Source organism: Sander vitreus, chromosome 17 (assembly GCF_031162955.1).
Source record: "Sander vitreus isolate 19-12246 chromosome 17, sanVit1, whole genome shotgun sequence".
Taxonomy (NCBI): Eukaryota; Metazoa; Chordata; class Actinopteri; order Perciformes; family Percidae; genus Sander; species Sander vitreus.
Window position 1 is genome coordinate 10,128,148 of NC_135871.1, and position 26,955 is coordinate 10,155,102.

General features: G+C 42.1%; 1 protein-coding gene across 1 annotated transcript in view; it reads right to left on the reverse strand.

Moving 5' to 3' along the window:
- Positions 1 to 26,955, reverse strand: part of ptk7b (protein tyrosine kinase 7b) — an 81,629-nt gene that overhangs the window by 23,206 nt on the left and 31,468 nt on the right. Inside the window, exon 3 of the mRNA XM_078272966.1 lies at positions 4,709 to 5,005. Within this exon, the coding sequence (XP_078129092.1) occupies positions 4,709 to 5,005 (297 nt within the window). The remainder of the gene's footprint in view (positions 1 to 4,708; positions 5,006 to 26,955) is intronic.

The following is a 26,955-nucleotide window of genomic DNA, read 5'->3' on the forward strand; positions in this document are numbered from 1 at the left end:
CTTGTGATTGTCTAAAGTTTCTGCCACTCCTGGCCTATTTGGTTCTCCAGCAGATTAAAACCAATTTTTGGTATTATTTAATTTCCACTTTGACCTGGATTTAGTGACAGACAGTCACGCATTCTAACCCTTTACTCCGCTCATAGTTCCATTCACAGTTCAGGTTTCTCCAGCTGTCCACTCGACAAACAGAAGGCGCTCGTTCATAACCTATTAGTGGCAAATACTTCCCCATAATCCCTCATAGAATGCATGACTAAGTGTTGGAGCAGGCCTGGCAGCTAACACAATAATTAGGGGTGTATAATTATTTTGTTGGAGGCAGAATAGGAAGCCCCATCAACATGGGGATGATAACAGATGAATTGTGAGGATATTGTCAAGGCAGATGCTTGGACCATTCATTCCTCACTGTGCCAAAAGGCAGCTGCGTGTTTGTCTGTTTCACTCAATGAGCTGACTTGTTGCCATGGAGAAGGATTTCTGCAACAGAGAGTCAAGGTGGATTGGGTTGTCCAGGGGAGTGCTGCGGATATGATTTGACTGACAGCACCATATGGCTATGGATATAACTAAAACATGTGGCTTCATATTGTAAACTTTGTGCCCGAGCACCGTCCTGGGAAAAGCGTGACTCAGCTTGCTGTTTTAGACGAGGTGTCAGATTTTATCAGCTGTGGCTCACAGGGGTCAAGGGGCCAGGCTGCAAACTACGGCAACTTAGAGAGATGTTGCTGCTTTGACAAGACAGAAAGAAAACAAAGTTGTACGAATTATGACAGGATGTGAAAGAGTGGGGCTGCGCTAGTGATCAGTAGGGATGCTCTAAAATGCATCCGGCGAACAAATGTAGGTTAAGAACACATGCTGTGTGATTGAACTGAGATGGCGTGCGTGCAAGTGGCTCTGTGATACGAGACATTAAATAGGGAGGAATATGTGCCTGCTTGCCTGTGTCTCTACTGTATGTTTCCCTTCTTCCTACAACCTATGTCACTGATTTACAAAACACTGTCAGTCTGCATCTTGTTACTGAGAGTCAAGCGAAGCGTCCCCTCCAGGACCAACAGGCATGCTGACAATAGGGGTGACTGAGCCTGTCGCCTCACCATGGAGACCCAGTGACCAGGCGGGACAAAGGTGGGGCTAAAGCATCTATTAGTGAAAACAGAGGGGTTATAATTACTCTGAATAACTCTCAACTGGCAGGATTAGCCCACCCACCATTGAGAGCAACATAAATTAACTCTCTCTCTCTGCTAAGGGCAGGGGGGGAGGGGAAACAATCTACTCCGATACAGTCCATGTACAGTACATATGGCGTACCCAACCCCACCCTCTCTTACAACCCACATTTACTACTACGCACGCAAACTAGCATACACATGAGTGAACGCACATGCAGGGTTAATGCCACAGGGGGTCTTTACTTTTAAGCTGTGTGCGGCTTTATCGCCCGTTAAATGTATGTTGGGCAAATATGAGAACATCTGTCATAACATGGTCTGATCCACATTAAGTGATCCAGATATGGCCTGCCAACCTGCACCCTATGACAGAGAGACAAATGTGTTGATACACATAGCATACAAAAGTGATTAAAGATGATTTATTACGGCATGCTACCTTACCTTGTGTGTTTGATTAAAGTATGTTCTGTGCTATAAATTATCTGGTTTCTCCTTTACCAGAGGACAGGAATTCTATTGTAGGTGGTTTCTTATGTCAAGTCAGGCCTGAGGAGTCCACAGGAGTTGCTGTACTCCTATCAAACTGAGACAAAGCTACCAATCTTACAATTTCTAGCAGAATATACTGCCCTACATCCGTTAGTATCTGCCTCCCAGACATGTGTCTGCTGCTCGTATCTGCTTTATGTACTGCAGGTCCGTGCTACTGTCATAACTGAAAGGGAGGCGTGTTGTTGCAGTGAATCCAGCAGCATACCTCTGAAGTGGACTTACTAAAAGCCTCTTCAAGCAACGAATTTCGAAGGCCTATTTTAAAGGCGACTTAATATGATGACTTATAAACACCCTCAGAGGCTGATGGAGAATCAATGCATGCAAACATGTACACTCATTAACACCCGCAAATAAGGAAATATCATGTGCAAGCACATTTGTTACTGTGGCGCCTTGGATACACTGGTCAACTTACTGAGGAGTTTCACAGGGCCAAATTATGTCTTTATTGATTTATTTAGTTACAGCTGCACCTACACCGACGTATTATCTTATAAAGTGGGTATGGTAAACAGTGGTTTATTTTCGCATCAAACAGACATAGCAGTAGGGCTGTAATCTCCCAGTCGACTAGTCGATTTATTGGTCGATACGTTCGGGCTCGACCAAAATTCTGATTGGTCGATTTTTTTTGCCGTGTTAATTTCTCTCTTTTTTTAATTTATTTTTATTATTATTTTTTGCCGTGTTAATTTCTTTCTTTTCTTTTTCTTTTTTTTAAATTTATTTTTATTTGTATTATTTTTTGCCGTGTTAATTTCATCAGGTGGAAAGCACTAATTGCTAACAGGGGTGTTTTCAGAACACCCCCCCTTGTTTTCACTTTTTGGATCGGCCCAACCCACTGGAGACAGAATGAAGAAAGTACTAGAAGGACTTGGTCTGGTGGTTTGCTCAATATTTATTTAATCGTGAGCGTTTAATTTATAGTCAGTCCTCCTCTACCATGTCAAAGACATCGGCAGTGTGGCAGCATTTTACAAAAATAGATAATGGAAAAAAAAGTCGAATGCAAAGTTTGCAAGCAACAGTTTGCATATCACAGCTCAACTACAAACATGGCATATCACCTAAAAACAGTAAGCTAACTTGTCTGCGTTAGGTTGCCCCGTCTGTTTTGATTAGGCTATATGAGCATATCAGAATTGGCATATTCTAATGTTTTAGTCTAATAATCGTTTTATAACTGCAGGCACACCCACCCACAACTACGGTAGCATCCCCCAGGGTTAGCCGCGAAGCTGAGCTCCTATGTTCAGCCTCGCTCTGTGCAAGGACATGCACAGAGCTGCTGAAATGATAGTGTCTGTCAGTTATTATAACATATGACAAAAACAATTGTCTTATTGTATATTATTGTATAGTATTATGTTGCATATTCCTCAACAGTTATTGTGCTGATATCACTAGTTGACATAGTACTATTTTAGGAAATCATAGGCTATGATATTGCGCAGGCGCACGTCATGCAACGCTGTCAGAGGTGACAGACAGACAGACTTGAGTGTGTCATTTCAGTGCAAAATAATAATTAGGTTAAAAAACGATTTAATATACTGCAAATAGCCTAGTTTTTTATGTTTATTTATAATTCATTTGGATGGACAAGGCTACCAAGTACTGCGCAGCTAATTAATCTAACGCTCCCCCTTTCTTTTCTTGTAAATGTGTTCACCAAAGAGAAATTGGATTTGTAATAATGAATACACCACCTTCCTTCCAATAAAAACATGCCTGTCTTTTCCACTGCGTGGGAATACAAATGACCTGGCAGATAGTAACGTTTATTCTGGGTCATGATGGCAGCTCTTAAGAACTGGTGCTTCGTGCCTAACTAGTTTTTTTTCCCTTTCTTTTTTATAATCCATGGGAGTGTGTCAGTTGAGCTTTATTGACACACTACATCATGTTTAATTGCAACACATAAAAGCAGTTCCCTTCAGATCAGACAAGGTTTGGAAAAGTGATGTGCTTCTTTGTTCTATCTGGCTAAAACGTTCATCGTTGAGAGTCGATGCTCAACATTGCAGCCCACAAATATCCACTGGTGGAGACACATCATAGAGCGGGGCTTAAACCTCTGCTCCCTCCCTCCGCCTGTCCCTCTCAGTTTGCTACTAGGAGGTCTGGACACTCATCTGTTCATGTAATCAGCCTTTGAACGAGTAACATCACCGCAAAGAAAAAAAAAACAAAAACTGCTGGCTGAATGGAGCTAGAGGACAACGTATTCCAGATGGAGCCATTTTATTTTAGCCTGCTTTGCTTTTTGTTTTCTGCTGCCATCAGTACAAACTCTCGCTCTGTTTGTAAGACACAAACACTTTTCAGTAACAACTGGTACCTGAGGGCCTTCCACAATACGTGAACAAGGTCGTTATTTATCCCAAACAGGGCTGCGCAGAATTCCCGTGACTTCCTCTGAAACTTAAGAGGGTCATTGAGGTTTGGTTATGGGGCTAAACAACAAAATGAAGATACTAGCGTGCCTCCCCTAAATGGGACAAAACATTTCGAAAGAAAAGGAGTGAAAAGCCTGACATGAATAAAAACGCTGGAGCAAGGAGGGCAGTGTTTAATGTAAACCTAAATAATTATATACCTGGAGAATAAATTACACTGCTCCGTAATTTCCAGACAAAAGCCTTTTGATAGTATATGGGAAAAGAGGGTGTTACACAATGGAGAAAAAAAGAAGGATACAAGAAACAAGAAACACATGCTTGGTGGGATACATATCCAGTTTCCTTTGGAGAGAGGGAGAGGAAGCAACAAAGAACAAAGCAACAAGGTGGAAACATTCCTTCAGCTCATACTACCCGTCATCTTATACCGGGACTTTTGTTTTGCTTTTTTTGATCCAGAAACTGGATGCGTGCCCTTGTTGCCATTATGAAACCCTGTCAGCTGGCAATTTTCACTCAGTACGAGGGTGAAGGTACGGCTTGAAATGAAACACTCACACTTAATATTGAAGGAGGCATTGTAGGAGTGGAGCGCCTCTCCTGTGACCGTGTTTTGTGCGACGCACTCAAAGTTTCCGGCGTCCAGCTGCCGATCCACAGCGGTGAACTTGAGGTTGCTGCCCTCCTGGAAGCGCCTCTCACTGTTTTCCAGGGCCTGGCCGTTGTGAAGCCAGCCGTAACTGATGTCAGCCGGATCGCTGACCTCGCAGCGTAGCATGGCACTGCGGCCGTGCAAGGCATCCTGGGACTTGGGCTCCTTGGTGAACTGGATGGCAGCAGCCTGGATAGACAGAACTGGAAGGGGAGAGAGAAAGTAAATGACAGAGGACTAGAATGGGGCTGCTGTTAACATTTTACTGCTTTTTCCGTTCATTAAGTGTATGCCATAGCGACCACTTAGCCTTGTGGAGGAATGTGATGTTTAGACGATACTGGCTAGCTGTGAATTATTTTGTCGTAAAATGATCAGACCCAACACGGAGAAAATACGTTTTCCCATTAGTGAGGCTGTGACATGAGTGGGTGACCTAATAGTCTCTCTCTCTCTCACACACTCACTCACACACACACACACACACACACACACACACACAGAGTGGAGTGCCTCACTGTCATGTGCCATCAGCTCAGGGAGACGCGTCTTTCAAACAAGACATGATGTGTTGCACACACATCCTCACGCACACTTAAATCTTTTATTTCCCCCTCATGCTGCCGTGTACAAGCTTTGTGAGAGAGAGAGACATGTTTTCTGCTCTATTTACCCACATCTCAGTGGAGAAAAATGACAAGAGTGTGACTTGGAGGCTGGAAGGATACTACACAGTCAGAGTCATTTGGATATGCTACAGTTATAAGCTAAGAGGTCACACAATACACATGAAGGAAAATCAGCGGAAAAACACAGAGAAGGAGTTCTTTAGTTCGAGGTGCATCTCCAGCTAATTTGTTCCCGTCTCTCAGTTTGGCCTTGGTTCCTTAGAACAAGATTTTTTATTGTTTCCCTTTCTCTTAAATGCCAGTCATGGAATAACATGAAAGAGCACGGCCATGACACCAGTGCAGTAGTATGTGGTAACAGTTATAATCTAACAGATTAATCTTCATATTAATACCTATCATACCTCTACTTGACAGTTCTGGTCTTTGCCTCCCGTTGAAGGACCAAAAAACACAACATCTTTTCATGACACACTGCACTCATGATTGTTGCTAATTAATATGAAATCTTGGTAACACGGGAAGGAATCTGACTGGCAGCTTCCAATTTAAACTCAACAGCTGCTCCATTCTGCCTCCTTTTTTGATCAACCACCACACTGAACTACTCATCAAAAGCCATTTCCATAGTGTGTAGAGGCCGGCCCTCATGTGCCCCGTGTGACACAATGTTATCATACCTGATGTCAAGGTTTGTTATCATAAGAACGGTCCACCGCTAGAGTCGATTAAGCATACCTACACCTGTGTTATGGTGTGTGCGCTTGTGTGTTATGGTGTGTGCGCTTGTGTGTGTGTGTGTGTGTCTTCATAGCCTCTTGCAGGACTGGGGCCAAGTAAAAAGGGGATCTTTCAATAATGTTAAATCAAGGAGCCTGTTAAAGATCCCACCGCTCCCATCTTTCTCCTGCCTGTCCATCTCTTCATCAGGCTCACCTTTGTCTTAGCTGCAGGTGGCTCGAGCTGACAGACACACAGACAGACAGGCAGGCAGAAAAAGACGCAGAGGCAGAGAAAGGCTGGTCAAACGCGATATAGACAGCTAGAGAGGCTGCGGATAGGCTGGGTGGAGCAGGAACAAATCATTTTGACTTATATGCCCCCTTACCTTACATTTAACAGACGGGAGGAAATCAAACGACCAGGGTTCATACGCATTTTAACTTTTCCATGCCTTTTCGGCAAATTTCTATGACTATGTATTCCTGAAAATTATTACAATAAGAATAAAAATCTGTGTTAAAGTTTACCCTCAGAGGTTTAACAATACAATGAATGACAATTTATGTTTTCATAGTGGGAGTCGTAATATCGCCCCCCGAATGAACGGTGAGGTAAAGACGACGTGAAATACATTTATTAATCACATATTATTATACTGTGTTAAAAAAAGAATTCCATGACTTTTCCAAAACGTTCTGGGTCTTTTTATGTTCCCAAAACCTTTCCAGGCCTGGAATTTTCATTTTTCAAATTCCATAACTTTTCCAGGTTTTTTCAAAACGTATGAACCCTGAACGACAAAAGAATAGAAGGTAGATGGACCTCTGTGGGTAATGTCAGCAAGAATAAGATACTTTTTTTTTCTTCTTCTTCTTTTGAACTGCTGTAGCAAAGGAATTTCCCCAGTGTGGGATTAATTATTATTAATTAATATTAATTAATTAATTATCTTATCTTATACTGAAATACCATTTTGTTAAATGCCGGGTAGGTAGGTGGATCAAACTGAGCCATACGCACTATGGGTTCTCATAATGTGCCAAAAATAAAAATGAATGTCCGACGTGCTCTTTTTTTGTTTTTGCACATGAGAACATTTAGTTAAAGTAAAGCAAAAATCTGTTAACTAAACATCTCCCACGCAGATTACTATTCTTGTCTCAAAGCCAAAAACTACTGCTGAATGCCTACTTACTTATAGCACACCAGTCACTGCATGAAAGAGATCTCCTTAGGGAAGGACACAACAGCACTGAAGATAACAATTACCATTACATGTTTTCCTGGGACAGACATCGCTCTTTAAGGCCCAAACCCAAACATGGTCAGTATGACAAGTCACTGCATTGCTAGTTCTGCTGTCCGGCATGTCCCCTTGTCTTGAGAATGTCCTGTTGGACCTTTGCTTTGAGTGCACTTTATAAACCACTTTTAGATGGATGTCTTTATCACTTTTGGATCTAGAGATCCATGTGCGCACATTTAAAAACAACAACCGTTTTGGTCACATTTTTTTTTTTATAAAATAGCGAAGGAAGGTGAGAAAATGACACTTCGGTGTTATCATTTCTAGTCCATCATACTTTCAATTTCACCAGGTCTGGCCCAGTGGATCGATGGCTTCTTTGGGGAAATGTTTTTCTTCGTGGAGAGTGTATTAGAGGTCACAGCCCAGTGGCCTCTCTTTCAGCTTAAGTGCAGGCTTCAGGGGAGACACCAGCTGCAAGATGATTGGCTTTTACTTTACTGTATCAGGCTACATTTCTCACTTTGGAATAAAACTTCACCTCAGCGACGGTCTTGTAAAGTGGTGTTCCTACACAATTGGTCAAAAGAATGAAAATGAATAGACAAAAATGTTTATGATCGATCTATTTAGCTCTTCTGTTCCAGCTTCTCTAATGTAAGGATTTTCTGCTTTTTTTCTGTTTTATATAATTGTACGTTAAACAATATTGAGGTTTCGATAGTTGGTTCAATCAAACAAGCAACTTATAGATATGAGTGCACCGATCCGATATTAAGATCAGATATCGGTCCCGTTATTGACAAAATAGCCGTTTTGTTAGTTTTTTCCCCCCTCTGTCGCACGTGTGTCGCATGCTGGAAGAGTTGAGTGTACAAATTAGAGATGCACCGATTGACCGGCCGGTGACCGGAATTGGCCGATTTTCACGTCATCGGCCATGACCGGCGATCTGCCGGTCAGTCTGACATATGCCGATTTTATGCCGGTCAAATGCACTCGGGCGCCGCATGATTTACATCGCGCAACTCCACACGTGCACATGCAGGGTTTCCGCTGTATGCATGTAGCAGAGGCGCACTGCCGCTCAATCAGCTGTTTATGAAATGTCATAAGTAAGGGAGGTAACCTTCCACAAGCCAGGCATATCAAACTGTTCATTGCCCTGCCTTGAGGTGATTATCCCGTTTATTCTACTTCTTGCTTGCCAACATAGTAAAACAATTCAAATACTTTAATAATTGTGCTTTTTCTTATTCGTATTGCATGCTTATTAAATGTATACTCTGTTTGAGTTCATCTCCCTCAAAAAGTAGTCCCCTTTAGAACTACAGTGAATAACGTTAGCTCAGCTGTAGCTAATTAGTTTCTATAGCAACCACAGTCCGGGTCAGTTGTCCCTGTCAGTCTATCCTTCTGGTGGCTCTTCCACTCGGTGAAAACCTTGATAGCAAAGGCAGTTGCCTTTTTCGTGTTTGACTCAAGGGCCCCGTCTTCAATTGTACGCAGCTCCTCATCTGTCAGATCTCGGAAACGGGGACCCTGGGCCTGGTCTTTTTCGGTTGTCATTCCGTCGTCCTCGTCGCTCTTTAACCAGTCCTTAAATGTCTTCCCTCCTCCAAATATATTAAAATTGACAATGAATTCGTCCATTTTCAAAACATTGCAATGTTTAGAACTACAGCGAATAACGTTAGCTCAACTGTAGCTAACGTTAATTAGTTTCTATAGCAACCACACAAGGCTGCATCTGATCACTAGCGTTAGTAATGAAATCGGAATTGGCTAAAATCGGTATCGGCTGGCCTAACTCAAAGAAAATCGGAATCGGCCTAGAAAGTTGTAATCGGTGCATCTCTAGTACAGATAAATAAGAATTCAATACATTGCATCTATGTTATTTTGTCTTAGTTAGGAAAGTAATGTTTAGTTAGGAAAGTCTGGTGCCTTTAGTCTCTTCCACATGATGGAAGGAAGGTATAAGGTGGAAGGTATACAGTGTATTATTAATTCAACAACGGTATCTGATCGGTATCGGGTATCGACAGACACACAAAGCCCAGGCATCGGTATCGGGACTGAAAAAGTCGGATCGGTGCATCCCTACTTATAGAGGTGACATTTGCCTCAGATAGCTTTTGATTTATTGATTATGGACACATACAATAATTAGCCCAAGTTCCTAAATCACTCTTCCATCATCTGAACTGAGCTCTAGTTCCATTGCTTCTCTGGGTTTATTGCACAAAGGATTGTTATAACGTCTCTTCTGTATAAGCAAGTGTTCTCTAACAATTCCCCTAAGAGGCTGAGAATGTGTTCTATCTGCATAACACTAGGATAAGAGGCAGCAGATGGGTTGGAAACACTAGCAGAGTTATCCCCAACATCCACCTCAAACTAATTTATCAAGTAATTTTCACAGACAGCACACGGCCTCCATGCCAAGCTTACAGCTGGGGTGTGAAGTAGCGTGCCAACTATCATCACACGAAGCCTCCTCTACGTGCAGCGATGTTACAAGCTTTGGTGGAGAAACAGCAGCGCTGTGGCACGCAGTTGATGGTTTCATTTGAGATGCACGTTGACATACAGTGTGAGTGGAATGACGTCTGGGAAAAGTCCCAGCAGAGACAACACAAACGAATAAGGTGTTTTCACATACCACAGGACGACAGACAAGATAGAGAGAGAGCGAGCGAGCGAGAGAGAGAGAGAGGGGGGTAGAGTGAAGCATTGTCTATAACATCTGACGAAGTCTGCCAAGTTCACTGTACCATTCAAACCGGGAAGGCACCATGACCTAAATCTCTCAAACACACTGCAACCCTGCCTCTCAAACAAACAGACAGACTTGGAGGGTACACGCACGCACGCACGCACGCACGCACGCACGCACGCACGCACGCACTAAAGTCTGTCTGGCCAAATCAATACGGTTAATTTAGGTCATGCTTTTCACTGTCACAAGGGCTGAGGGAAAGGGAATGCTTGGCTCTGGAGTGACATTTCATCAAAGAGATAAGCGGGGCAGATGCTATCCAAACTTCCACTGAGGGTCCTTCAAAGTGGGAGTGGTTGAAAGGGAGAGTTACAGATAAGGCGGCTGTCGTGATAACAGCAATATTGCAATACCGTGCTATGGAAAAGCCAACTGCTTTTTTTTTTTTTTAAATGATGCTAGGCCCTTCTTTTTATTTTTTTACACTTCAGTGCGTGTGTATTAGCAGCAGGATTAGGATTTTTTCTTCTTGTCCCAGTGATCGGCACATCAGGTGATGTGGTCGAATGTGCATTAACATGTTGGACGTACTACAGTAGAGCAACGCCGGCACGTCTTCTACACAACTCTCTCTCGGTTACTGATGGAGCTGACCGGGAAGTGGCAGGCATTAATGTTAAACTGACACATTTATTTAACCACAGCACAAAGAAATACAGTGGAGTAGAATAAATCATTAAATGGTACCCTGTGGAGTTTTTGACCACTAGTATCGCTCTGAGGCAACTTTTTGATGAGTGGTTTGGTTTCCCGTTTTGTTTGCACACAGGCGACACGAGACACTCTTCACACCGGCCTCACACTATTCTGTTGTCTGACAGTTGGTGGCAGTGACACTCAAAGAAGGGTAGCAATGTGGTTATCAAAGGCAGCGAAGAAGACGACAGCAAGCTAGAAAAACACAGATGTAAACAATGCAGGGTTTGAAAAAATCACCTTTGCAAATGTTTCATAAGGAAGAAAAAGTATTCAGCATGTTCGTTAGACCTCAAGGGTACGTACGCTGAATGGAAACATAACTTTTGTTGGTTTTCTAGAGAACTACTTTAAGTTTCAAAATTAGAGCGTTTACCAATTAATAGTTTCATCATTGGTTACTTGGTATGTTATTTTTTTAGGATTGATAGTTTAGTCCATAAAATTTCTGAAAATATTGAAAATTTCTCATTAGGATTTTCCCTGGATTTTGATCTAGGTATCTGGAAAGAAGTTGGAAAGTAGGTTAAGGATGGAGAAGGAAACTGCTGAGAGGGGTAAAATATCTGCACAAAGGGACTCTCCTCTTTAACTCACTGCACTGCTGACCCCATTAAGCCTGGCTCAGCTGTCAGGTGGAAGTCACCTTTAAGTCAGCCTGACAGACAGAACCAACTATAACGGGCTCATCAGCAGCCTCCCTTCTCTCTTTCTCGACTTGTGTGCTGGCACAGGCAGGCAGAGGTGGCCGGGTGCAAGCCGCAGAATTGGAGTTATAAATAAATAAATAAATAAAAATAAAAAATAAAAATAAAATAAAAAAAGAGTGTATGTTGGTATCTCAGACAGGGAGTGTGTGTGTGCAATATTTTTCGACATTAACAATTAAATCAATATCCAAATAAGACTAACTGTTTGATGTTAATACAGAATACACACTCCTTTCATTGTAGGTCAGAGTTGTCTGTTAAAACTGAAAAAAACATGTAGTTTTTCTAAAAAAGGTTTAAGACAAGAGCCTTAATTCCTCCAGATAAACAGCTACATCAAAGAGGATGTTATCTTATCAGTTAAGATCACGTAGGAGGAGCAGGACTGAGCGTCTCCCAGCAGGCCAGCCAGGGTGACGACAAGCAGGGATGACAGTGACACCCAGCCTGAGGCTACAAGAGGTTAAAAGGGGAAGACGCCCGCACATGCACAGACGCAAACAGCAGCACCCACAAATACTTGGCACCAGGCACACCCGTGGCTCGCCCTGTGGGAGTGCAAAAAGCCCCTATGCGTGTGATTTCACAGCCTCTCAGTGGACCGCATCGGAGCGAGACAGCTGCTTAGAAATGTTTTAGAGTGACAGGACAGCAAGAACGAGGAGTCTTGGAGTCGCAAAAATGAACGTTGCTGACGGAGCGTGAGACAGTGATTGGAGCGTGGCTTCTATTCAATGTTTATCTCAATGACACCTCAGCCTCTGTGACATACAATTCTCAGAATTAAATTGCTGTAGATATCCATGGAAACAGCTACGAAGTCTGCCATGGTTGATGAACTTCTACACTTCTACCATCCATGATCACTGTATTTTCATTAATTTCTTCTCTCCGCAGCCACAAAATCAGCATAACCCAGTTAAGGATAAGATCAGCAAGACTCCAGATACGATATAATAAGCCCCCTTTTGCTCAAAAGGCACACACACTCAAACAAACACCGCTACTTCAAAAAAATACCCCAAAAAAGGGAAATGGCACAGACGCGACTAGAGCGCCTCTGATCGGATCAATTATTAAAAACTCTGAGAGTTTGCATGAGAGCCGTAGGAGAGCTTAGCATAATTTGGAAACAAAATGAAACATCTTATTTAGTTGATGTCAATCAGGAGGTCAGACATGGGCCAACACAACGCGCACAGACTGGAAAAATGTGGCATAAATTTTTCAACATGCAGAAAATGGGTAAAGAGGGAACACTGATGCAAACTACTCTCTCTTTGAAAGCATCTATTTTAGCAGCTGCTGTTACATTGTAGGACACAGAAGTCTATCGCCCTCCAGGCCAACTTTTGGAGAAAAAAAGTTCTGATTCAATATCAGGGTGGATCCTCCTCTCCGTCCTCAGGCTCAGTTAATTATTAAAGTGCTCCATTAAACAAGGAACGCCAGCAGTGGGGCGTAAAACGTAGATCATATTTTTATTTCCAGCCATTCCTGCAGATTCCTGCTGGTTAACAGGAATACCAAGCTAACAAGATTAGAATTCCTACCAGGGTGGATGCAAAACAGAGCAAAGGAGGGAGCAGGAAGAGGAGTCCTCACTGTAAGAAGAAGACAGTAACATGCACTGTTTGGCAAATAGAATTAGAGTTTCTAATTAGTTTTAACCTACTTGGAAGTAGCCTAATGCATTGAGCAGTTTGGCACATTGTATTCCTCAATAAGTACTAGTTTTGGTATCGGTACCTAAACTTTTGTCCTATTGGCCCCAATATTCATAATAAATGAAAACAATTCCAGGCCCTGCTCAGCAGTACCAGACAGGTGTAGAAGTGCCACATATGACAATACAATTTGTTTCTTATTAATGATAATATATTATAACTGAATAACTAAAATAGTCCTGATAAAAAAAACACTATTATTAAATGCTAAAATTCGAGTTACTGTTGGAAAACTTTATTGGCCCATATTTAGTTTTAAACGGTAGTACAATGGATCTCTTTTCCATGTACTCTTTACCATTAGTAGTAACCCGTATTAAACATGTGGCAGCCAAATACATTTAACGTTACAGGACAATCCATCATATCTTGATAAAGTCTCAAAGGCGCTAGCTTGGATGAGTGTCATGTTGGCATTTGCAGAGAGCGGCTGATAACCATCTGTCTCAGTGCAAGCAAGTGTGGTTTTAAAAGCTGAAATAAAACCTCAGATAAAAGACTGTGAAAGCGTCATCCACAGTTGTGTTTGGGAATCAAGATGTCAGGGAGATAAATTGGAGAGGGAATGAAGGGCAAACGGGAAGCACTGAAGCCCACTGACAAAGATCTCATTGTCTGTTAGCACATTGCCGTGTGTGTGTGTGTGTGTGTGTGTGTGTGTGCGTGTGTGTGTGTTTCAGTTTTCCACTGACCGACTTGCCTCCCCTGGCTGCCTCCTTGAAAACTGGTTGCCAGAACCCAAAAGACCGTTAAACCGGTATGACTGCATGATAAACTGCATTCTGATGTATTAAGTATGTATGTGTATTGTAATAGCACAACAAATCTCAATTTAACTTCCATCTACAACAGAGAATACAGAGATAAAAGTGAGATGTGTGTGCCTGCATGCCTAAGAGAAAACACATGCACGCAGTGCAATGCTGGAAAATGTGTTTCATGGTCAAAAATGAAGATTGATTTTGTGGTATTAATAGTGTTAAAAATGTATAAAAACAAAATCTTTGGTCTATAAACAAAGCACTGTTAACAGAAAATTAGAAGCTAACCTCAGATACTGATGACAAATTGAGTTTGCATTTTCATGCTTCAGTCATCTCTTGGTCAGCGTTTCTAACGATGCTGTGTGTCAGAAATAGTTCGGCGAGAATTACGAGAAAGAAATCACCAGTGCATGAGGCTGAAATGCCTCCCAAACAAGGAGGTCCGGCTGCCTTATTTGACTTGACAGCAGAGACGTTAAACAGGGACAGAGTCGGACCAGGTACAATGTCTCTGGGAAAACATTTTAACAGGAGTGACAGTTTGGTTCACCACAGACTTTTGATCTCATGCTTGATTAGCTTTTGTAGACTTACACAGTAGGCGACTCTTGGTTCATGCAGGGAAGTAGAGGAGCATCTCGCTGCAGCCTGCGGGAAGGCGGGGCTTGACATCAAGCCCACGCCCACATCCAAGTCAGTAATTCTTTTCTTTTTTTTGCCTACGTCACTTCCCATACGCTCAAACAGACCAAGACGGTAGCGGATCCGATATAGCCTCTTGTTTCACATTAGGTGATAGAAACGGATGTAGGCTAAACACAAACGACATTTCATGCAACAACAGTGAAGTGTAATCGGGCCTGCGTACTTGTACTTTTTCGTTAATTTGATTTCCAATTTTGAAACGAAAAGAGTGGTTCGGAAATAACGAAGTTTCATGAACTTCTGGGGCTAGCTGCTAACTAGCTCGGAAGCTAACATCTAATGGCAGGCAGGTTGCTAATTAGCTAATGCTAAAAAGTATAGAAGTACTAGTTTCCCATGCATTCTACCAATATTCCTCGGAATTTGTCTCTTGGTGTAGTTTGCTAACATGCTCAAAGACATGTAAATTAACTGTTAGCTAAGTCAACGGTCAACACCTTCTATAATGTGATATTGATATTGTGTATAACGTGAAAGCTCAGGCTGCGTTAGCTTCAGCTAAACCACAGCAGCAACTTGCACTACCCCGTTAAAATGCTACTTCAACCCTCGGATATAACGGTAATCACGTAGCGATTTGACTGTATCTAGACATCTGTATGTGTGTTCGACTTTTTGAAATACTTAGATTAGGTGTGTTACTGTGCAGGTAATATCCAAGGAGCATCTCGCATGATTGTGAATTCTACTGAACCAGACTGAGAGACCATTTAAAGGCTCAGGAACCCTTTGCAGGTGTTTTGGAGTAACTAGCTGATTAGAGTGGGACATTTTGAGCCTATAATATTGAACATTTTCACAATATTCAAATTTTCTGAGGGTTTTCATAAACTGTAAGCCATAATCATCAAAATTATAACAAATACAGGCTTGAAAAGTCTCGCTTTGCATGTAATAAATCTATATATTAGTTTTACCTTTTATGTTGAATTACTGAAATAAATGAACTTTTACACAATATTCAAATATTTTTTTCGAGTTTCACCGTATGCTTCTGGTTCACCTGTTAATAAAGCAAAATCGCCCCTTTGTACGTTTGGTCGTAATGGAGACTGAATTCTTGCTGTTAATAGGAAAGTCCACAACGAAACAACATACCATTGTACTTTTGAGGGCTAAATTAAATGAAATATGGCTCGTTTTCCGTTTGAACACATCGTCATCAATATTAACAAGCTTTAACATGACCCATTTTTCAAATTTGGATATCGTTTCAAAATCGGAAATCAAATGAATAAAAAAGTACATGGGACCAATTACAGTAACTACATGAAAACTTCACTGTTGTTCCATGAAAATGTCGTTTGTGTTTAGCCTACATCATCAGTTTCTATCTAATGTGAAACAAGAGGCTATATCATCCATATCCATATTATTCAAGTACAGATAAACACATTGAAAACATTAAATTTATACATACATACATACATACACGAAAAAGGGGCGCATGAAATTTACATTAAAGAGGTGTTAATTGTAAATGTTCAGAGTCCAGATGGCTTTCGGTCGTTTTAAAGTTTCAAGATATAATTTCATGTCATTTTTAAATTGGTGAATATTCAGTTTCTTTCAGATCATTTACATTTATGGATATAACATTTTCAAATAAAATTCAAAGATTCAAAATGAAAACATGGCATTTACGCAAATCATTTCCTTCATAGTAAAAAATGCTACCAGGCTGTCTTGGTCCGTTCGAGCATATGGGGGAGTGACGTAAGCAAAGAAAAATGGCTGACTTGGATGTGGCGGGGCTTGCCATCAAGCCCCGCCTTCCCGCAGGCTGCAGCGAGATCCACTTGGGGAAGTAGGGAGTAGTAAGTAAGTAAAGTTTATTTCTATAGCACTTTTAAAAACAGCTCGCGCTGACCAAAGTGCTGTACATAGCTCATTAGCCACAGGGTAATAAAATAAAAATAAAATACACTTACAAATCAGTGGTTTAGGCTAAAACGACATCAAAAAACAAACACTTAATTACAAACGTAGCAGAGTAAGACAATTAAAATGCCGGGAAGGCCAATGTAAAAAGGTGAGTTTTGAGCCTGACTTTGAATATCACAATTGAAGGGGCATTTCTGATGTCAGGTGGCAGTCGTTTCCACAGCTGAGGGCCAGCAACAGAAAAGGCTCGGTCACCTTTTTGCTTAAACCGGGACCGTGGGACATGGAGGAGACCTTGGCTGGATTATGTATTTAATCCCAACTAACAATTGTTTATATTACTTATTGATCAAGTCATTTATTGGATTCATTGCCTTCAAATCCTCGCATCTGAGAAGTTGGAACCTGCAGGTATTTATGCGCGATATATGTGGTCATCTCTCAGGGTTTTATAAACCATATCTGTGCCATAAACAAGGCAACTTTTAGGTGTGAACAGACAGACAAATGTTCAACCAGCACCAATGTGCCGTTACAGAGGCACCCCCACTCTATCAAGTTGAAATGGATCAAAGTTATACAAAGGGGCGAGTCCCCGATGTCTTTTTTTCATCACATCAAAAATACTGACCCTAGGTAGGTTTTTCTTCTCTGCGTGGCATACATCAGCAGAGCACATCTGTCTTCAATCCACTGCTTCTAATCGAAAACCACGTTAAAAAGCAGCAGAGCAGGGCTGCCTTTTTACCAGTACGACTGGTATGCACACCCGCTACCTTAATTCAATCGCTTCTCCTATTGTACCAGGTAATCACACTGTGGACGGGTCTCACACTACAAAGCAATTTGCTCATGTGCGAAGAGTGGGCCGGGCTCATTATAACAAACCTCACTGAGATCACTATCAGTTCCTGCCTGTTACTCTCCATCTTGCTGCTGACAGCAGGGAGCGAGCTCTGCACCCATCTGACAGACCCCCCCCCCACCTCCCCAGCTTATTATCAGGCAACACTGGCATGGCAACCAGCATGCAACCTCCCCAGGTGGGCCGTCGTTTTGCTTCCCTTAACCCCTTAAACAGCAGCAGCAGCAGCAGCAGGGGGCGCCTGGATAGCTCACCTGGTAGAGCGTGCGCCCCATGTACAAAGGCTCAGTCCTTGTCGCAGCAGCGGCAGGTTCAACTCCGACCTGCGGCCCTTTGCTGAATGTCATTCCCCCTCTTTCTCCCCTTTCACATCTTCAGCTGTCCTATATAATAAAGGCCTAAAATGCCCCCCCCAAAAAAAAAAAAATCTTTAAAAAAATAGCGGCAGCAACAGTCAGCAATGACGACTCAGTGGAATTTCTAGTGTGATCCCCATTTTGACTTCATACTTAGCTCTTAATTAGCCATCGGGAACATGACACTCTTGCATCACCGCTGTGTTTTCTTTTGGATCCTAGATCACTTTCCCTAAAACTATATGACATGGCATTTTGACATAAGTATGTCACCTTTCCTCCGACGTAATAAAATGCCCTCTCTCATCCCACCTTACGAGCTGCTGCTTGCCAGCACACCTCTGCCTTTGAAATGAAGAGGTGCTCCATATAGTCTCCATGACAGGAAAAATAATAAAACACTCACGTGACAGTGCAAGAAGGGAGGGAAGACAGGCGTCAGCCATAAATCTCTTAATAAGCGCACCGGGAGGCGGTCGACAGGATCAAAGAGTTGGCTAGGCCCCACCCAAACGCTTCTTCAAGTGTGCTAATAGGCCACCCATCCTAGGCCATTACCGCCTCATTACTAGTCGTACTAGGAGGCCTGCAGCAGGCTACAGGCCAGGACTGAGGACTGGGACTAGTTTTGCCCCTGAGGAACACTAGTAAGGATCTTCACTATATAGCCAGCAGGAAAAAGATATATACTCATTGCTCATAATTTAGGCAGGAAAAATAGAAAAAGAAGGCTTATTTGGATTGCTTTTGTAAATAGCTGTATTTTATAAATGGTTCTATTCAGAAAATAATGACTTTTATGATAGATTTCTTTTAAACTTGTCATTTTTTTAAAATTATTTCCATGTCACCCTTTTGTAGAAGTAGATGCCTTTGCATCAAAGGGTTGACTCTCTTCTTTTATCTCACTGCTGATGTTACTTAACTTCAACGCTGAGCATTACCATAGCATCACAATGTCATGCCGTTCCATGTTATCGTACGATGTATAAACGGCAGTTCACAGAGCATGACGTGCTTGCTTTACGACGGACAGAGCTTGAGCACGCGAAGAAGCCTTTCAGAGAAGATATGAGCCACGTCTCTCATCACCCCACGCTGCTCCGTCCCTCTACACCAGGCTTCATAACCGTCATGCTGTATCTAAAATAGAAACATCTGAGCACGGCCAGCTCTCATCAATTTTCAACACCCACTCATAAAAAGATGACTGTTGAAACACAGGCAGCCTAATGCATCTCTGTGTAATCCATGCACGCTGAGGATAGAACATGAGCCGACAAGGAGGGAGGGAGAGAAAGAGAGAAAGGAAAGAGGCACTGAGAAGAGGTTATACAATTTGTCTGGAACGTCCAAACTATGACGATGAAAAACCTTTGCGGCGTCCACAGATCTGATCCTGGCCATCAAAGGGACCATGTGTATTATTACCCATGGTGCACAGCTATCTGGAGCCACAACAGTCCCCTGTAGCTGTGCTCTTACGAGACAGAGTGAGTATGGGAGCAATTATTAGATTAAAGCGGATTAGGCTTTGCTCAGGTAAGGCAGGTTGGGTCGTTCCTGTCTCTTCGGTCCTGAAACATTGGGCACTAATCCAGTAATGACACCACTTTTAGAGGGAAAACTGAACAGTGCAGCAGTGGAGCATAAAGGCTGCCATTTACATACGCATATTTAGTTTTCTTTTCTTTCATATAAACAACAAAGGTTCTACACACTGCCGACATGAAAGCCTAATGCAAACTGTTTACAAAAGTAAGTGCTATAACTACACTGCAAAGGGAATGAGCAAAAATTAACAGAGGATTTATTATCAAGGAAAAGTAATGTCAAACATCTGGGGTCACACTCTGTGATTTTTTTCCAGCATTATGAGCCAAAGATGGAAGATTAAGTCACTGTGGAACAGAGGAGCTCAGCAGTTTGCAGCCAGGCTAAACACAGATAGATGTTTCAGACTAAAGGGTCCGCTTTTAAAATGGGAGTTAGAGAACTGAAGCTGCATGGTTAAATCTTCCTCTGCTGGCCTGTAGATTCTGCTTCAACAGAGTTATATGACAGATACGAGATAAAGCAGAGGCAAGAAATGGGATGCTGTTTCCAAGAGTCTTGCCTTCTGAAAAATGATCTGTGAGGATGAACAAGTTCAAGTTCGATGGATTATACAGAAAGAGGGAGAAAATAGCTCCATTGCACAAACATGCAGACTTGGGACGGAAACCTTTGAGAGTGCAGCAATCACGGGACAATGTCTCCAGAGTGACAAGAGCTGCTTTTCGCATCAGTGGAAGTAATAAATGCTGGGTCCCTCACTGGCTCTGGCAGCAGATGGGGGCTGAGTCCTTGGCTGCCAGTGCTGGCCTCCTCTCTGCAGGCGGCTCTGGCTATTGCCTGCAGCTCTGCTATGTACAGACATGAGTGCCAATCAGGAATGTGGTGGCACTCTACAATCCCCCTTGGCAAACGACCCGGCATGGAGGGGAGTGTGCCAAGATAAGAAGGAAGGAAGAAAAGAAGACTTTCAGAATAAAGGGTAGAGAAAAAGAGAGAGGAGATGAGGGCCTGAACCCTTGTTTTAGTTATTCTGATGACAGCTTATATTACACCAAGAGTCTTTCAGGTCTTTGGCTCCATAAAGGTTGTAAAAGAGAGACTACTACAGTCATTACTCTATCACTGTCTCACACTGTGGAGGACATGAGACTGTCTGGGAGATAAACCAATACCCTTGAATATTACAATTGTATTCAGGTCAATCCAATGCCACGTTTCTGCTGCAACATCCTAGTAATCTTTAGCAGGATAATTAAAAAAGAGGCTTGAAATGAGATTCCTCTGCCAGGTCAGTATCAATTTCATCATGTAAGGAGACGGATTACAAAGACGAGAAGATGGAATACTTAATGAATGATAGATGGATGAACATGCCCATTCGCAGGAGGAAGATTCTTTCTGTCACTCAATGGGGCTCCAGAGTACAATAAGAACTCCATTAAACCTCAGTTTCTCTCTGTCTTGCAGTCTCTCTCCATCACAGTACAACAGTCCATCAACCACTGGCCTTTGGAAGTACGTTTTTAAAAGCTTACTGAATCCCCTCTGGTAAGAGCAATCCGCAATATCCTTATCCGAGCAACTGTGAAAGAGAATTTATTGTACTAGTGCTCCCTGAGGCCATGTCCTTGACTGAAGCTGAAAAAAGACACAAACAACACCAGACCTTTGACCAACACTCAAAAAGTAAGGCAAGAATGCATATCCACCTTCCTCATTTCATTCAGAAAAATGGATTTAAGATATGGGTGGCCTCCTGGCCCTTTCCATATCTACAGTGTGTCTCCTTCCCCTCCTCCCACACTCAAACACACAGATGTTGATGCTGGCAGGAGGAAATCAAACAAGCCTGGCAACCAGGTTGTTTCCAGGACCAGTCAGCTCTGTGGTTAAGGTTTCCTAGCAGAGCTTGGCTGGCTCTGCAGAGTGAGCTCAGTGTAGTCACCACAGTTTAATTAGCCACAACCTGGACAGACGTGTACTGTAACTGCAGTCACCGGAGTCTCTCCTGCTGAAAGAAAGGTCCCTGTGACTGTGAACCACATAGGTGTGCGAGTGTGTGTTTTTATGAATCTATTGATTCTGTAAACACCAGAGCAAAAAGTTGCAGCACACATGTAGCCTTAAGCAGAGCGAAGATGCATTTGCTTTATTTTCTACAGTGCTTAAATGTTATTGTGTGTGTGTGTGTGTACTGAACAAATTGGCTTTGTCCAAAACAAAAAGGAGATATGGAGATGCATCAACTTTGTTTTTCTCCATTAATGCTACATATTTTGAACATCCAGCTGCAATAGCAATCTAACAATACAAAATGCGAAAACTGCAACAAATATGCAGAAAACCTAACCCAGCCTCCCTAATTCAAAACACACCACCAGGCCCAAACACTGGTGAGGGGAAAAAAAAATCTAGCTAAGAGCAGACATGACACACGAGGAACTAATTGTACACTTAATGAGAAATAGTGTCATCTAAATAAAATCTGACATCAAAAGCATCCCATTATGAGAGTTAAAGAGATAGTGAGTCGTTCCAACACAGTTCCTGTTGTTTTTCATGCATCTGCAACCCAAATAATTATAATTAGGTTGTATTATCTTTTAATTAAAAAAGCACTCTGTGCCGTCATGTTTGCAAGCCAGCAGGTAGTCCATCTGCACAGCCATGAAAAACAAGGAAAGGGGGGGATATTTCTGTACTGTTCAGATCTGTACTGTTACATTTAGACTAGCCATTTGTGTCTACATCATTTGATATTTTATAGTTAAAAGACTGCCCAGCTAGAGGTTTTAATATCATTCTGTAGCTTCCTAGTAGTGTTCATTATGTATTCAAATACAAGCATTCATATTTTGTTCAGAGTAAGTATGTAGTACAGAAACTTGGATGGCGGGAAGCAGACAGGAAGCTAAGCAACGTACTGCTGTGAATGCCACGTTAGGTCGGCTCTGAAAGTCACACAATAACACAAACTTTGGCTCACCTTTGGTTCAAAATAACCGATCGAAGCAGAGATAAGCTGTCTGGTGGCTTTGAATAGAGCGATATGTACTGCTAAGTTTACGCTATATTTAGAATATTTTCACCGCTTTACCTTCACATCAGACAGCCATTTGAATTGGGGAATTGAAGCCTTTATATCAAATCCTCCACACTCCTTTGGCAAAAACAGTAAGTTCACCTTGTAGAACACGGGAGCTGCTGGTCTAACATTACCGCTGCCTAACGTCACGTCCACAGTAGTAACTTTACATTGCTAATCTTCTGTGCCGTTATTTCAAAACTTAGCACAGCTAGCGTCGACTCAGATAGTGCTGGCGTTTACATTATTCATAACCTTATTGAGAAGCTTACCATGGTAACCCACGTCACTGGTTTTTGCTAAGGCTTAACGCAGATGGACTTGGCCTTTAAGGACATACAACTGCTGTTATGTATGCATACCTGCAAAGATATCCATTTGAGTAAGTCATTTCTTCTAAGAAAATGAGAACAATCGCAGGATAACTAGCTGCTGCAAGTACTGAGCAAAGCCTAGATTTATCAAATTAAGAGATATATAAATATAAATATAAATAGAATACCAGGGTATAGTGTCTGCTAAATGCCTTTGCTGTAAATCTTAATGTTACACAAGCTGGCAGCTTTATCAAAGCACTGCGACATAAATCCACCATTATTATGGACCATCACACAACTACTTAGTGGCGGCGTAACTTGGCAACACGCGCCACTTGTCGCATTTCCACCCACTCAGGTGGAGCTGAACACAGTCAAGGTGATTATTATTATTTTTTTTTTTTTTACAATTCAACAGCTCAGCGCTGTTCACCCTTCGCACCTACGTGTTGAGAAGAGTGTTTTGTGTTCACACTGCAAGCAGGAAAAAAATCAAGCAGCGCTGGCTTTATCAACTAAAACCAGGTGACTGGAGGCTCACCACCTAATATGTACTGTAGATTAGGGGTCTCTGGACAGGAAATTCAATGTTTGGTGTGTCCACGTCGTGGCTGTGTGGAGTGTTTGTCCAGGTACTGCACCGGTTGATAGGCATCTAGACACTAACACGGTGAAGGCGAGGATCTAAGATAGGACAGGACGACAGACTTCCGTGGGGATAAGTATGACTGATAAACACCAAACAAAGGGGTTTAAGATGGTGGGTACAAGTGGACCAATGTACGACCTTCCTGCTCAAACAAGTTAAAGGCTCCAAGCTATCAGCAGGCTTTCTACTTGATAGACCTAAAGAATCTAAAGTCTTACTGAAAGAATAGGCCGGTCTCGGTCTGTCGGCTGTACCGGCAAAAGGAATCCTTTACGAAGGATCATAATCATCTATGGAAAACCATCTTGATTACTTTTTATCCTAATACTTTTTCAGGAACCTTATCTTGACGTAGTAGGTCGATGTCTTTCTATCATCAACCTCCAAGTAGGGAATACACTGAACAGCAGCTGTTATCCATCTCTACATCTGTTCTACAAATGTCCATGTTGAATACATACTGAAGGATGAAACCCAAGAACTGAAAGGGGGAGGTAGAGCTTAAGAGAAGTGTCTGATGCATGTCAATTTTTTTTTTTACTTTTTATGTTTATTTCCTTCTGAATATTCTGGGGATCAACTAGACAGCTCTCATGTGGATGGTCTGTTTCTGCTCAGGGCTCTGGTCTAATGAGGATGCCAGTGTATGGAGTTACAGACTGCAGCTAGACCAGCAATGATCCTGACCAGCCAACTCAAGCTCCCTCCCCCTCTTAGCTCCAGGCTCAGTGGAGATTCAAGGTTCCTTTTCAGAAGTCAGTGAGGAAAAATAACTAGGTTCACTTGTTTATGATATCTCTATTTCATGACTATTTGATGGTCTGTATGGATGTTCAGTGCTGGTTATGACAATTACTAGGAAGCCGTCCAAGCACAGTGACCTTGTCTACACAGCCCAATGGACAGACACACAGATGTGAAGAGGCCATTCACCCAAAACAATGTTTTTTGACCACATGCACCACTACAACCTAAAAACAGACATGGATTTAAATCCAAACAAAAGACTTATTCTTTAACAGCATGTTTCTTTAAAATGAAATGAGAAATTTCAGCACCAGCTAGAATTCAATACAAGACCAATTTTGCCAGTGACATGAACGTATAAGTGAAAAAAGGGATTTTTTTTAAAGATTATATTTTGGGCATTTTAGGCCTTTATTTATATAGGACAGCTGAAGACATGAAAGGGGAGAGAGAGGGGGAATGACATGCAGCAAAGGGCCGCAGGGGGAGTCGAACCTGCGTCTGCTGTGTCGAGGAGTAAACCTCTATATATGGGCGCCTGCTGTACCAGGTGAGCTATCCAGTGTTTCTTGAGCTTATCATACTCCTTTTCATTGGAACGGTTAGCTCTACCGTGTTTCTGACAATACTACTATAATCAGGGTACTGCCTTACTCGGGTTACGATTGAATTATTTCTTAAAATGAATAAAGGTCTGTGTAATAAATAATCCGTGACATATTTGAGGGCTCTTATACTTTAATGGTACTACAGAAGGATCTGTCCTAGCCTTAATTTAGAACTGTTTTTCCCCTCCAAATGTGTAGTCAGTAGTCACTTGTTGGAGTAAGTTAGTTAGTAAGAGTATCACATGATTTGAGGAAAGGCCCTGTAGTTTGATGTCTCTGACCAGACATTTAAAGCACTACTCACTCTCTCTCCTCTTATAATGGAAGGATGCTTTGTCCTCTTGAGTGCGGGAAGTACTCCTCTTTACAGCACTTCCTGAATTGTAAGGAGAGTGACTTTGCTCTGGCAAACACAAGAAATGGGAAATAAACAGCAAAAAATGACCCTACCCTACATAACATGTTGGAAGACTGTAGATCTACATGAATGGGTTTGTCCAAAAGTTAGATACAACTTTTCAAAGTCTTCAACCTGTCATAACACAAAAACTGTCCTTTAAGTAAAAAGTCCTTGAAACTTGACCAAACTATTAAAAACATTTTCCCACCATTTATGGAATGGGAGGGTTATGAGTTGTTTAGTCTCCAGTAAACACACACAGATGACATCATACTGATCTCCTTTCCCCTTAAATGTAAACAGCATTGGAAACCAGTGAGGCCTGACTGACACAATGGCCTCCCTCCAAGTGTACTGTCACTCACACTCTAGGGAGAGACACCTCACTGCAGGAGGTGGCGCGACCCCCTGAGACTTAACGAAATGACACCTCCACACACACTCACACACACAATTATACGCTCTAAGGCCACTAATTGGCTTGCTTGGCTGTGTGTGAATACTAACTGGGTGCAGGGCAGCAGCTGTTGTTATAGGAAATTCTCTCAAAGGTGAATAGGGGAGGAAGCAAAGAGGACGAGAGAGAGAGAGAGAGAGAGAGATGGAACGTGTGTGTGTGTGTGTGTGTCTGTTTGGAATAAAGAATCAAGTCTCACGCTGAGTCGACCCCCATGCTGACAGCCAATTACCTGTTTGTGAAGCTGGAGCCCTCCCTGTCTTTCTGTCAGAGACTGTCTCGTCTTTTAGCACGATTGGACAATGCCATTTCCTGTCTAAGTTCTCCCGTCTGCCTGGGAAACCACGGTAAGGCTGCTATCCCATAATCGTTGCCATGCATACCCACCCCACACAGGCCACATTAGTGCTATACTGGTGCCCTTTCAGATATTTTTGTTCCCTCTGCCCTTTAGTCGCTTTTCCTCTACAGAGAAGAGAGAGCTTGCATTATATAGGGGTTTAGTATTTCCCCACATATAGGCTGTACTGGGCAACCTGCCATGTTACTTTAATGGACACCTTTTTTGACATATTTTTTAACAGTTGCAGAGGTTCTTAAAGACAGTCTGACGCCATAGAAGTAAAGAGGTGGTCTGTGCAAGGGTAAGCAGCCACTTTACGCATCACAAACTTGCAAGCTAAAGTTCATCTGTCAGCTAACGCTTATCATTACCACATTAAGGTTTATACCGAGTTACCAATGTATTAGCTAAACTTTCACTTTATAATGCTATCCAATACCGTAACAGTGCAATACGGCCTACCTTTGTAAAGTTTAAGATTTCTACATATGATGAGCTTTTTGAGCTGCAATCTCTGCTGGATTGGGCCAGGAGCTCTTGAAAATGACTGCTTTATCAATTATATAAAACAACAATCCACTAATATTATGCAGGAAACCCCCACCCCCAAAAAAAAAAACTTATTAGCAGAGGTGTCGTTGATTGTTGAATTATTTATCAACAACTTCAGTGCAAAGACAGAAGTGTCAGACTTCAAAAACAACACTAGTTTGAGGAACTTGAGAATAGAACATCACAGAATGGAATAATAAAGCCTCAAATCAAAGCAGGGACTCATTTATCCCCACTACATTTAGATTACTTAATTTGCACATGAAATGATGTTGCCTCTTGTGTCTGTAATTGCTTTGTTTTGCATTGACAAGTGCCTTGTTATTGTTCTATCTTACCAGTTGACATGGT